The sequence below is a fragment of the Mytilus trossulus genome, chromosome 1, assembly GCF_036588685.1.
Source record: "Mytilus trossulus isolate FHL-02 chromosome 1, PNRI_Mtr1.1.1.hap1, whole genome shotgun sequence".
Taxonomy (NCBI): domain Eukaryota; kingdom Metazoa; phylum Mollusca; class Bivalvia; order Mytilida; family Mytilidae; genus Mytilus; species Mytilus trossulus.
The window spans coordinates 31,036,178-31,050,375 of NC_086373.1; the positions used below are offsets into that span (position 1 = coordinate 31,036,178).

The 14,198-nt window shown below is 31.7% G+C and overlaps 2 protein-coding genes across 5 annotated transcripts in view; both read right to left on the reverse strand.

Annotated features, from left to right (window-relative positions):
• The window catches only part of LOC134721355 (neuroglian-like), a 28,376-nt gene extending 21,998 nt beyond the window's left edge, over positions 1–6,378 (reverse strand). For 3 of the 4 annotated variants that reach the window (XM_063584326.1, XM_063584308.1, XM_063584317.1), the window contains exons 1-7: positions 6,314–6,375; positions 4,736–4,802; positions 4,016–4,124; positions 2,115–2,491; positions 1,688–1,822; positions 1,125–1,227; positions 243–430 (exon numbers count right to left, since the gene is read on the reverse strand). In XM_063584326.1, the coding sequence (XP_063440396.1) occupies positions 243–430; positions 1,125–1,227; positions 1,688–1,822; positions 2,115–2,491; positions 4,016–4,124; positions 4,736–4,793 (970 nt within the window). In that variant the 5' untranslated portion in view covers positions 4,794–4,802; positions 6,314–6,375. Of the gene's footprint in view, positions 1–242; positions 431–1,124; positions 1,228–1,687; positions 1,823–2,114; positions 2,492–4,015; positions 4,125–4,735; positions 4,803–6,313 lie in introns of all 4 variants that reach the window. The other variant, XM_063584299.1, reaches the window with a different exon arrangement.
• A 4,937-nt stretch (positions 6,379–11,315) lies between these two features.
• LOC134712062 (uncharacterized) lies at positions 11,316–11,762 on the reverse strand. Its single transcript, XM_063573241.1, has one exon. The coding sequence runs from the start codon at positions 11,760–11,762 to the stop codon at positions 11,316–11,318; it is 447 nt and encodes a 148-aa protein (XP_063429311.1).
• Between the last annotated feature and the right edge of the window lie 2,436 nt (positions 11,763–14,198).

Below are 14,198 nucleotides of genomic sequence, written 5' to 3' on the forward strand. Positions count from 1 at the left end.
GCATGAATTTTAGTTTTCTATAAAATTCTACACTAAGTTGGCATCCATAGTTTACTATATCATATGTGCATCACATTAAAACAAATTTCATCTTGAAATGATGAGAGCCATTACACCAGCTAATCATTTGTGAATTTTAGTCCAAGGAAGAAAACTTTCATGAATCTACAAGCCCTTTCACCAACACCAATTTTTCTTTATGAATACAATTAAGATATAAGTATTTCAATAGATTTACTTACATTTTAAAATAATATTGATATTTCTTTGTTCTCGTTGACCACTTGAACTAGTAGTAAAACAAATATATTGTCCACGGTCCTCTTCTCTGAGTTGTGATATAAGCAGTTCCTGACCTCCCTGAGACATTGTACGACGATTATCTGGAATCCTACCAGTGCTACTCTCCCAATGAACCTCTGGAGTAGGGCTGTAATGGAAAATTTAATTTAAGACTAGCATTTCGAATTTTAGCATAAAATTAACACTAAACAGCAAGGCAAACAATCTACTTACAACTTCATATTTTTCTTAAGATCCCCATGCATAGTTGCAGAAAGTAAACATTGATTTTTATATCCGATATCTATAGACTAGTGACATTTCTTAGAAAATCAAGAAGGTTCTCAGAATTGGCAAACAACTGCCAATATATGATACAGTAAAACCTGACTAAACCGAACCCTTTCAGGACTTGATATTTTGTTCCATTTTGTCAGGTATTCAGTTTCATCAGGTTCACAATGCATAAAATGTGATATGATTGGTCTTCAGAACAAGTTTGGATTAGACAGGTTTCTGGTTTATTCAGAGTTCCATTTAATCAGGTTTCACTGTATAATGATTGCAAAATTAAAACTTTTATTAACTGATCAAAAATTTCAGAATGCATAAGAAAATTACTAGCTTTACTCAGCTTACATAAATATTTTTCCATTTATCAATCCTGCTAGTAAAAAAAAGAAAAATTTAAACTAAAAATAATCATATATAAATACTACTGTTCCCAAATATCAGCTCTAATAACAAATTAAAATATAGCATATCTGAAGCTTACACTAAAAATAACCCATATTATGACAAAGAATACCTAATTTTGATATTGTGTTACCATGGTTACTTACTTTCCACCATATATACATTTTATTCTGAGAGATTCTCCTAGGAGACCAAAGATTTCTGATGGTGTGGCCCACAAATAGTGAGGTGGAACAGTATCATCTGTACCTGTAATAACAATCATAGTATTATTTCATTAACAAGTCATTATATTAAATACATGTATGATACGAGGAAGAACAGTATAGTCTGTACATGTAGTAACAATAATATCATTATCTCATCAACAATGTAAAACTCAATCTTTACTGCTTCAAGAATTTTTAGGGGACTTTTATTCCAATGTTAAATCTTTGTTTTAGCATTACAAAATCTAAACCATTAATGGTATCCTCCACACCACACACTCTCATTTGAATCTGTCTGATTAAGCTGTTAAAAATACCTTGAGTTAGAGGTGAACATATACCTCAACATCATAACAGTTATATCACAACTACAAGACAAGACAATATTTTACAAATCCTGAAACATATGTTTTTTGTAAATAACAGAGCTTCCGAAAGAAAGCAGCATACACATAACCTGAGCTTCTAACAAAACATTGAACATACATATTGATGCATACCTGAGCTTCCTACAGGTTGTATAACAATCCCTGGAGCATATGTATTTTGTCTCATGAAATAATTGATTGCCATACACACATAGCTTCTACCGTTCTGAAAATCAGACTGTTGAACTGCTGTGATGTATAGATTTCCTGCAAAAGACAAAAATAGATTCATATAGGAAAATGATTACATACCTTCTGTAATCGCTTAAAACCTTTGGAAGTTTTAAACAATTTTGAACATGTTTTAAAATATTTTTGTTTTCTTCATTATTTTGACTTTCAGATAACACCTGTACAGGATAAATAACATAATTATGTAAAACATATCTTGATCTTTTAAAACACTTTGGCTTTCCATAGCTTTTTACCATACAAGAAACAGACCATTCATTTACACATATTTATATATTTACATTTCAGAAAAAGTTCCATTTCTTACCTTCTAAATCCATTGTGATTCTGTTATTAAAATTAATAGCTTCAATTCTTCCACCAGGTTTGGTATCTTTCAAAACCCATCTAATTTCAGCTTTTGGTATACTTGTTGGTGGGATACAAGGAAGCTTGACAGAATGTCCACGAGTTACAACTCTGGATGTGTCTGCACCGTAAGGGAATTTTTCCAACATAGCTTGCCTCAGATTAACATTGATTGTTGTTGATGTGCCATGTTCATTTATGGCATTACATTGGAATATTCCTTCATCTTTGTCTTCTGGCCTATTAAAAACCAAAGTTCCTGAATCGAATAGCTGGACTACACGATCATTATTACCGCTAGGGTTAAACTCCACTTTATTACTTGTCCATCGGTATCTGAAATTAAAATGTAAATACTATAAGTTATTTTTATAATTAAACCAATATCAACATACAGATACTTATTCTGAAAACAGTCTCGAGAGCTCGGACATCATTTGAACTGACTTTTACTGTGCATGTTGTTGTGTGTATGTTTTTCTTCATTGGCTAGAGGTACAAAATGTATGGGGAGGGTTGTGATCTCAAAAAACATGTTTAACACCGCCACATTTTTGTGCCTGTCCCAAGTATAAATATTTGTTTAGGGGCCAGCTGAAGCACGCTTCTTGGAGCATTTCATTCTATTTTATTTGTAATTAAAATGTTTGTGTGTAATCACAAAATACATCAGATTATTTCAAAGCAGGTGTATGTTATACTGGAATATTGATTTCGTGAATTTTAAAAAATCAGATTAATGATACTTCACATCTTTTTAAACTTAATAGAGATCATCTGTTCAATCAGATGAGAAGTGTTATTAAACTTATTTTCAAGATCCCAAAAGCATGGCTCCTCTCATCATTAACCCTGATATAACCATGATAAAGGTTTCAAAATTAAGAAATAATTCATGGAAGCCAGAGATTATTGGAAATTTACACATGGCCTGGGCCAGGATATTCGAATTTTATCCTGAGCATGAGAGTGGGGTAAAATAAACGAATATTACGGCCCAGGCCATGTGTAAAATCGACATGTGTCGATTCTAATAGGACAAATACAATCATTAAAAACACTGAGCGAGGGTGGTAAAGCTGTGTGTGTAGCTGTTCTTTTTTACTCCCTGTTAGATTAAGCTCAAACATTCTAATAAATCTGTAGCTTGCATGGATTATTTTGTGAACAACTGCTAAAAAAAAATCTGTTTCATTCTTAAAACCAACAATTGTCATTTTGATTTACATGTTTTTCTCATAAGCTAATGTCAAATCCAAAGTTGACATTTCGTAACTAAGGAGCCGCCATGTTGACTTGCTGAAATCAGTAAATATGCGAATAATGCGATAGAATAGAAAATCAAACAAAACCTACCTTGATAATCAATTTTAATACAATAGTAAACAACATTTCAATGGTTCACGTAACAGAAAACTTTCATCTCTAGCGTTTTCATTTGTATGGCGTCATGTTTTGAAATGACTTAAATGCGCCAAAAATATTAATAGACTTTCGCAGAATTTTATTTTATTTTCATTTTGTTGGTTTCTCCAAGGTCTTGTGCATTTCTTCTTTTTATTATGCATCAGAATATGAATAAAAGGGATTTTGTCTTTTTTTTAATTGCAATTTTTAAAACAATAAAATCGTCAAATGGTTTGCAAATAGGTTTCAATACATGTGGATTTACGTGGGAAGTATATTGTAACAGCCATTATTATGTACACCACAGAGTCTGCACATAGTATAGATATATATCGAGAATTTTATCACAATGTTGTTTACAAAGTGAAAGAAGCACGTCATATTAGAATGTATGTTAGATGTTAGGTATTTGTGTGTCTATGTGTCAAATTTTTTCATGCTACAAATATTTACATAGGGTTTGGAACACCATCAGCAACACATTGCATTTCTACTGTTTCTCCTGTCTTGTAGTACACATCAAAAGGAGGTTGTATATAAATAGCTGGAGGTCTGTTTGGTACTAAAATAAAAATATGAAACATGATTAAGAAAATGAAAATATATCATATGTAAACAGTATTTAAACTGCCTATCATATGGTAATCTTGAATTTACAACATAGGCAAAGAATTTTAAAAGAAGACAAATTGCAGAAATCTCAACATTAACTTTCAATACTTAAATACATGTCAAATAACCTACAATGTTAAAGAATCACTTTATTTACTAGTTTAGTAATGCGTCTCCTATATCAAATCTTATACATGTATACTGGGATATTATAAAAATAAAGTAACTTAAAAACAGATGACTTTCTGTTAGTTTGGTTAATATAAAAAGAAGATGTGGTATTATTGCCAATGAGACAACTATCCACAAAAGACAAAAAATGACACAAACATTAACAACTATAAGTAACCGTACAGCCTTCAACAATGAGCAAAGTCCATACCGCATAGTCAGCTATAAAAGGCCCCGATAAGATAAGGCTGTTACAACTGTGACTAATACCAATACCATTATGGATAGCTAATAGAATACCACATACATGTTGTACATTGATTGTTACATACATAATTACACATACAATTTACTTATTTTTTTCTTCTTAAGTATATACATGTAGCTTACCAGAAGATACTGTTACAATGATAGCCGTCAGCACAAGACTGACGAGAAGGAACCTCATGATTTCAATCTACAAAACAATCAAATTATTAAGTTAACATGGTATCAATGAATATATACATGTGCATTGTACATACATGACATAGGGAGAATATGAAAAAGGCTATTATTTTTTAAAAAGATTTAGTGCATGGTTTTTTTTTAATTTCGAGCTACATATATAGTGGGGGGAAAACATATACAAGTGTTATCTTATTTACTTGAAGCCTCACTGTACAGGGAAAAATTTATTGTGTATGTAGATTTACATTCAGATTTTTTAATTTATATAAACATTCCCCATTTCCATTTTCAATTATATGATAAATGTGAAAAAGTCTATTTTTTCTTTCTTTTTTTTTATTTGTCATTATTTATTATTATGGTATTAAACATTGTGTTTCAATTTCAGAACAATTGAAATACTTATACTTTTTTACTGACACTAGACAAATGCTTGCTTTGGGCCCTAATTCCAAAACCTTAGGGACCACAAGTTAACCCCCAAAATCAATCCCAAACTTCCTTTCATGGTTATAAACATTGTGTTAAAATCTTATTGATTTCTATTACTAAATACTAAATTTAATATCCGGAAACCATCTGTCTTCGGACGACAAAGATGTGATACCAATATACGAGCAATTTTTTTGCGGTTGTATATTGGTATCACATCTTTGTCGTCCGAAGACAGATGGTTTACGAATATTAATATAAAAATAGCCTTTCAACAATTATAAATAGTCGTGTTTTCACTCCTATGGTCATTTAACCCCCATTACGTAAAATCGTAAAAGGTTCCTGAAAACTTGGACATCATAATAAAAAGTGATTATTGCATGACATCAGAATCTTGTAAGGAGCAGATTTAGGGGCACTTTGGACGAGTTTACTTTAAACTTGAGAGTCCACTTCAGCATTTCAAGAGTATCAAGTGAACACACTTTAGTTTCTATTTGGAACAACTCTAAGTAACTCTAGGGTAATGCAATCTAATTGGCTTGACATCATTCAAGGGTTGAACTCTGGCTCAATTATGAGGGTTGGAACCGGGGTTAACTCTAAAAGTAAGTTGGTAAAGTTAACTCTAGTGTTAAGTGAACTCCGCCATGGAGACAAAATTCAACTTTATACTAAAACGTGTAAATATATTCATCATGTTTATTATTATTATGATATTGAGGTATGTGGACAACATGGACCAACAAAGTACTTGAAGTATAAAACTAAGTAAAATTAAGGACAATTTAATTAGCAATATCGCTTAAATTTTAATTTTGCATGAACATATACATAGCCAATGAAATTTTTAGGCTATGAAAACCCAGCAGCATACAGAAATTTTCAAAATTCGAATGTTTTTACATAAAGGTAAATACCGGAAGTGAACACCTATCTGTTTTTCTATTTTTTGAAGATAACTGTGGAGAAATCAAACGATTTTCATGTTAATATAACGAGTCTTAATTCATTGGAAGTGTGAGCTTATTTGTAACGATAAAAATAAAACCAACAGATCGTTTGCAAGTACATCTCTCTTACCTGTAAACACCTGAGCTTCAGGTCGCCATTTTCGTAAATTAGGTCGATTCGTCATAGACCATTCGGAAGTTTTCTGATTAATATAGAATCTAGAAGTATTCCGATAAAGAAAGTTTACTTTTTTTGGGTTCCCGCTACTATTCAAATTAAATAATCGTATTTAAAATTTAATGATCAAATATATAAAGTATACCATTGGAGATCATTGGAAATAATTATAGTGTTTTGTTGTTAAGGATATGTGTCCAAAGGGGAAACGAAACATTAGATGCATATCCAGACACAGGGGCTTAAACATATATAAAAATATAAAAATTTTAATTATAAAAAGTTTTTTAAGGTGACTATTTGGAGTTAGACTAAACTGAAAATTTTAGTTTTTTTTTAACCTACTGATTAAATGCATAAATTTGACAGAAATACACCAAACTACCAAACAACCTGACATTATACATGTAAGATTAATATATAAATGAGATAGCTGTAGTGTTATATGAAAATCCAAGTTTATATGAAAAAGTTAACATATTATATTTCAAAGGTGACTTTCTGAATTTTGCCTTCACTGAAAATTTTGGCAGCAGTCCTTTAGTGCCAATTACTGTTTTTCAGGGGTACGTATCATTTGCGCCAAATTATTAATTTTCAAAATGTATCAATTGCGCCAATATTCGGAACTCATTTGCGCCAATTTACCTGTACATATATCTATCATAAATATTAATGATTACTATATATGTATTCTTATTTTTGCCCCAAAAGGTATCACATGATAGGAGATATTTCACCATAAATACGAGTTTTTAAGCAGCATTAGACAGTCAATGTACAGAGAGAGAATAAAACCTATTGCTTTGCTTAACAAAGATATGTCAATATAGAAAATAGAAGTTTTTACTCTTTATTTTTTAGCCACTAATGTTGATGACCCAGAGCTTTGTTCCCACCATGCGTATGGGCTTTAATATTATTATGAACTATTATTAAATATTTTATGGATTTCATCCTTAAATGTTTGTGTTTTTAGACAATAAAAAGAAGTTAAAAGCTACTACATACATTAATTTGGATGTACCCATGCGTATCAGTAATAAAAACATATGTTTCAGAAAAGGAAACATGAGCCGTGTTACACTGCCGGTTCCAAGTCCGAATAAAGGAGTAAGGAAGTTATTTTCTTTTAACTGGCGCAATCGTATGTTTTATTTTTGGCGCAAATGAAACCATCTAATTTTAAAACATGTGACACAAACGTAGCATTTGACAAAAAAAAGTTGCGGCGCAAACGGATCTCTCCCAAAAATTTCGTCATTTTTTAACCTATTAACTGTTACCCATAAAAAGGGAACCAATACACAAAACTACCAAACAATCTGGCATTCTGTAAGATCGACATTTAAATGAGATATAGCTGTAGAGCTATTGTAATTGTAATTGTAATTGTAATAAGTTTATTGCAAATCAGCATATAATATAATGCTATAGCATCAACAACATATATAATATAGTAAGCGACATAATATAAATGAAAACAGAAAGCAAAATAATAACACAAAAAAAAACAAAAAAAAAACAAAAAAACAACACCACATATTAAACAGATAGTACCATATATAATCTACTTTATCAGTTGTGACCGTAGTTTCCAGTTTTCATTTAACAAACAGCAAAGTTTTAATACCAAAGTCCTTGAACTTGTTTGAATAAGTGATAAGCATTTTGACATATTAGGCCAAGAACAATAATATTTAGGCAAAAATCTTAAACGCAGATGTCTATAGGCTGGACAAATCATTACAAAATGATATTCATTTTCAATAGCTTTCATATTGCAACATTGACAAAGTCTTTCATTACGAGGCACATTATTATATCGTCCAGTTTCAATGTTGAGTTTAAGTGAACCACATCTAAGTTGTGCTAAGAGTTTAACATTGACATCAAGAAGTAAATATTTTTCTAAACAAAAGTCAATTTTGAACATTTTCAAAATATCCAATTTTTCACAATCGAACATACTAGAACGCCAGCTTTGTATAAACTGATCATAGAGGCGTAGTTTCAAAACATCATATGAAAAAAATACATTTTCTTGGTTATACCATAAAAAATTATAACCAAGATCCTTTAACAAGGTACGAACATTTGACGCCCACTTTGTTTTACCATTCTCAGCATCATTAACTAACATTTTATATACATCAAATACAATAGGAGGTTTCTTAGTAACAATTTTCAACCAATATTTAAGTATTCTTTGTTTTCTAATAATATACATTGGGAAATGTCCAAGTTCACCGATAACAGCACAAATAGGTGAATTTTTACCAACTTTAAGTACAAATCTACAAAATTTATTATGAACCTGTTCAATGTCCTTGGCATGATGAAACCCCCATATCTCAGAACCGTAGCTTAAGATCGATCCAACAAGACTATCGAACATTTCACATTTCTATTGAGTTGATATGTACAGCATCTTAAATGAATTAAAGAGTGACGCAAGAGCTTTATTAGCTTGCTGGGATAATCTCTTTTGGGTTTGTTGAAATTTTCCGTTATAGTGAAATAAATTCCCTAGGTAAACAAAAGAGTTCACAACTTTGAGCTCGTGCTTGTCATAATACCAACTGTGATTGACTTGTTGCCATCCATTACGGAATACAATTATTTCAGTTTTATCTTTGTTCACTTCAATGTTCCATTTTGAACACTATTTTAGAAGTTTATCAAGAAGTAGCTGCAGTGCCTCTGGTGTTTTACCGAATAAAACTGTATCGTCAGCAAAAAGTAGCAGATGAATCAAAATACCATTCACACAAACTAAGTCGTCGTTGTTACTTGTTTCAAGCTCCTCAGCAATGTCATTGATGAAAAATATAAAAAGAAGAGGTGATAAGGGCTCCCCTTGTTTCACGCCAGAAATATTTTCAAACACTTCCGAAAATTCTCCATCAGTTTTCACACGGAGGCGCACAGTTGCATATATCGACTTTATCATAGTAATTGTTTTGCTACTTATTCCAGAGTTAAAAAGCTTATACCATAATATTCGTCTGTCTACAGTGTCAAACGCTTTACAGAAATCAACAAATGCACAGAATAGTTTTTCTTTATTTTGTAAAGTATGAGAAATAATACCATGAAGCACGAAAATTGCATCAATTGTTGATTTATTCGGTCGGAATCCAAATTGGTTTGCTAATAGCTTTTCGTTCTCTTCAGCCCACGTTATAAGACGTTTGTTCAAAATATAAGTAAAAAGTTTGGAAAATATACTGACAAGTATGATTGGTCTATAATTATTTGGGTTTGACAGGTCCCCTTTTTTCGGCACAGAAATAACAATTCCATCACTCCAATTTTCAGGGTAATAACCTAAATTATCGAACAGAAAGTTAAAAAGCGTCAGTAGAATAGGCACAAAAAGTTCGGAATCGGACATGAACATTTCTCCTATGATTTTATCGAATCCTGGACTTTTACCCATGCGAAGGTTTTTAAGTGCGTCTTTAATTTCGCAATCTGTGATAGTGCAGTCAAGTTCTTCAATAGTAAGATTATTCACATATGGATCGTTAATTAATTTTCTAATATCTGACGATACTTCTTTTTGATCACCACCCAAAACGGCTTTAAAGTGCTTGTACATACTGTCCGCATCAACTTTACACGATGATTTAGTTTTTCGTCTAATTTTTGACCAAAATGCTTTTGGTTCCGTTTTTGCCAGTTTGCACAATTCAATACCTTTCGATTTTTTATATTGAAATTTAGCAGAACGTTTAGTCTTGTTATATTTTGTTCGTGCCTGTATATATAATTGTTTGTTTGTTTCATTTCCATTACGTAAAAAAGTATTACGAACTGAATTAAACTGAGCTTTCTCAAATTTACATCTCTGGTTGAACCACTCATTATGTTTTACTGTCTGATTAAATTCCTTTTCATGGGTCAATCTTGAACTACCGAACACCTCAAACGCACAATTATAAATAATATCCGTTAAAGAATTTACCGCCGAGTTTGCATCACCAACTTGTTGTAGATTTTCCACAATCTCCGTCATAACGTTCTTGTGCAAGTTCAATTTAGTTTTATATTCTTCCACTTTATCTTTTCCCCATTTTATAAAGCTGGATACTTTTGGCAAATTTTCTTCTGTAACAGTTTTGATACCAACTTCAAACACAAGGGGTGAATGGTCTGAAAATTCATTAATATTAAGAATGTCAAAGTTTGAAATTTTATCATAATCATTTGGTGAAGCTAACATATAGTCAATTAAACTGCGACCATTAGGTGAACAAAATGTAAATTTTCCATCTCGATCATTTCCAAGTCTTCCATTGCAAATTGTTAGACCAGTGTTATAGCACAGTTGTATAAGCAATTTACCAAATCGGTTAGCAATAGTATCCAACGAACAACGAGTTGGGATATTGGGAACTTCATCATGCCACATAACATCAGTGTACCTATCTAGATTATCAGAAGGTAAATTATCATTAATTAAACCAGTGCGACTATTAAAATCGCCACATATTACAATGTTACAATATTCTAAAAAAATACTCTCAATACAATTAAAAAAGTCACAATCATTTATTGAATAAAATGACGATCTTTCATGTGAAATATAAACAAAACATATATACATGTCATCTTGCATATGAAAAAAATCTTTTTTTAGTTTCACTAAAACAATACCATTAGTTAATATTTTTTCTACAGTAATACCGTTATAAATAGAAGGTTTACAATAAACAGAAATACCACCTTCCCTTCTAACTCCAATATTTTTTTTTCTAGAAAAGCTGGTTAAAATTTCGAAATTTGAGATATCAAGCCTTTCGCTATCACTCAACCAAGTTTCACATAAAAAAATTAAATCATATTCATTGATCATATTTAGGAAGTCAGTATCATCAAAACATGAATATAAACCATGAACGTTCCAACTGAGACATCTAATGTTATTAAATTGCCCTCTAGTGTGTTGCTATTTTTTGTATTCTTTGCCACCAACATGTATCTTGTCTCTCATAAAATAAGCTTTATGTCCTGCATCGCGCAGTTTTTTAAGTTCAGGTAGAAGAGTTTTTCTTCGTTTTTGTATTTCACCTGGCAATTGTTCTGAAATTCCAAAATTGGTGTCTTTTAGGTTTCTACCATTTTTTCTCACTTCCTCACGTTGTTTATAGCTACCAAATTTGACCAGAATTGGACGGATCCTCTCACCTTTGTTACCCATTCTATTGGCTTTCAGTATTTGGATTGATTCACGCATATTTGGCATTTTTAAGTTTTTTTCACAGAATATCAAGGATTCTTCTAGACAATCTTCATCTTCTTTTTCAGGAATGTTATAAAAAACTAAGTTCTCAATATTTGATTTTATTTGTGTATCTAAGAGATCTTCTCTCATCTTTTCATTCAAGTTTTTCATTTTTTCAAATGATTGTTCAATTTCTTTTTTCTGTGCTGTCATTTTTTTTTCAACGCTCGAGACATCTGAATGTTGGGTATTTATAGTTTTTTCTATGTTGATGACACTTGATTTTAGTTCGTTACATTTGGTTTTCTGGTCTTCATATTGGTCACTTACATATTGTGTTGAGATTTCAACAGCTGCAAGTCTTTGACTTAAAGATTTTGTTTCTTGCTCTACTTGTATAATTTTCATATTCATTGAGCTCACCAATATACCAATTTGATCAAGTTTATCTAACCTTGTTTCGATATGACGCATATTTGTGAATAATTCATCAACCCACACTGGTCTCTGTGACATCATGGAAGGAGAAGAATTTGGTGGAGGATGCACCATGTTTGGAGTAGAACAAAAGGGGGGTTGAACCATTTGTTGATGTGTTGTTTGTTGAAACGGCTGAAACGATTGCATTTGTTGTGCATATTGTAATGATGGGTTCACAATTGATAAATAACTGGAGTCGGGATTGTATTGCAGTACATTTTGATGCGATAGACCACTTGCACTTGTATTTGAATTGTTTACATTTGTCATTGTTTTAGGTGTACTCGACTCGTTCGGCACAAGACCGATAGCTTCTTTATTTATGACTTTAGACTTCTTTTGTTGTTTTTTTGACGGCTTTTTAAGTTCGGTTTCACTAGACACATTTCCGTTACTTGCATTTGCTTTCCTTTTACTGCTCTTGCCATTCATATTGTCTTCAATCTTCAATCTTTGTCGTGATGACAGAGTAATCTCTCTTGTAAATTATCCTCTCTTGTAAAATAATTATCACAATTGTAGTTTCTCCTTTGTACTTATATATTGTAGGTGGCGCTTTAAAAATATTATAGAATTATTGTATGAAGTGAAATAAATTTAAAAAAAAAAAAAATGGTTTATTAGGTTATTGAAATGACATGAAAAATTAAAAATATAAAAAATTTAAAGAAATTTGTATCAAATTATCCACTAAAACGGTTTGTTTCCTCTATGTACTCCGCTAATAATTGATTGATATTTTCTGCATTTGGCAAATTGATTGTTAATAAATTGTCTAGATCTGTTGGAATTTGTCCTGTTATGAAGTATATTTGATGAAATAATTTGTCTCTGGCATCTGAATACAGGTCACATTCAAAAAGGTAGTGTTGTACATTTTCTTTTTGTTTGCAGTGATCACAGGTTTCCGAGTTGATGTGCTGGTTTATTATAAATTGGTATGCATTTAATTTAGAATAACCTGTTCGTAAACTGTTGATTATGTTGTACATTTTTTTTGACGGGAAGTCTTTTTTAACTTTATCTTTAACTTCAGGATGAAATCTGAAATAATGACGTCCAGTATCACTATTTTCCCATCTGCGTTGCCATTTTTTTGTAACAGAATTTCTAGCTGCTTTTTTTACATCTTGTTTTGTAAACACTATGTCATCAACTGCTAGTGTTTCTGCTTCTTTAGCAGCTTCTTTTGCCAGGGAGTCTGCCTCGTCATTTCCTTTTATGTTGGCATGTCCTGGTGTCCAGTTTAGGTTTATTAAAAGTCCATGTTCGTTTAAATTTTTTATTTTCCCTTTGATTTCGTTAATGGTTTGATATTGTTACATAGTAATGTTTTTTCATCACAACAAATTGTTTACAACTTATCGACTTGCCGCTTACATCATTCAAAAATACAATATGAAAAAAGTTTTGACTATCTTTATTTTAGTCGAAACTGAAAATTTTTATCTTTTATTTTTAACAATTAATTTAATTCATAAATTTGTGGACAATACACCAGGATGAAATTTGAAAAAAAATAGGCAGGACAGGAGTTTTGAGTGTGGCGGGATTGCTTCCCTTAGAACATTTAGTAGATACTTAGTCAGCCGTAAGCGGTTGAGCTAAGGAAGTACTTCTTTAGCTCAGTCGGTTAGCGCGCTGCCTTGTAACACAGAGGTCCCGGGTTCGATTCCCGGTGGAGACAAGCAATTTTGTAATGAAATTAGTGCTCTCCGGTTACATTGGCGCCCAACAAGAATAACCCACGGTTAGAAGAATTACCTAGCCAGGTTAAAATATAAATATAAAAAAGATGAAAATATCATCATTATAGAGTATAATGACTCTTGAGGTGGGGGAAGTGTGGCGGGATTGCTTCCCTTAGAACATTTAGTAGATACTTAGTCAGCCGTAAGCGGTTGAGCTAATAAGGAAGTACTTCTTTAGCTCAGTCGGTTAGCGCGCTGCCTTGTAACACAGAGGTCCCGGGTTCGATTCCCGGTGGAGACAAGCAATTTTGTAATGAAATTAGTGCTCTCCGGTTACATGAGTAAAAAAAAAATGCAGGATGAGACACTTGCAAAAAATAAAAGTCAGGACAACAATTTAGGTAAAAAAAAGTCAGGATAAACTAAAAAAAAAAGA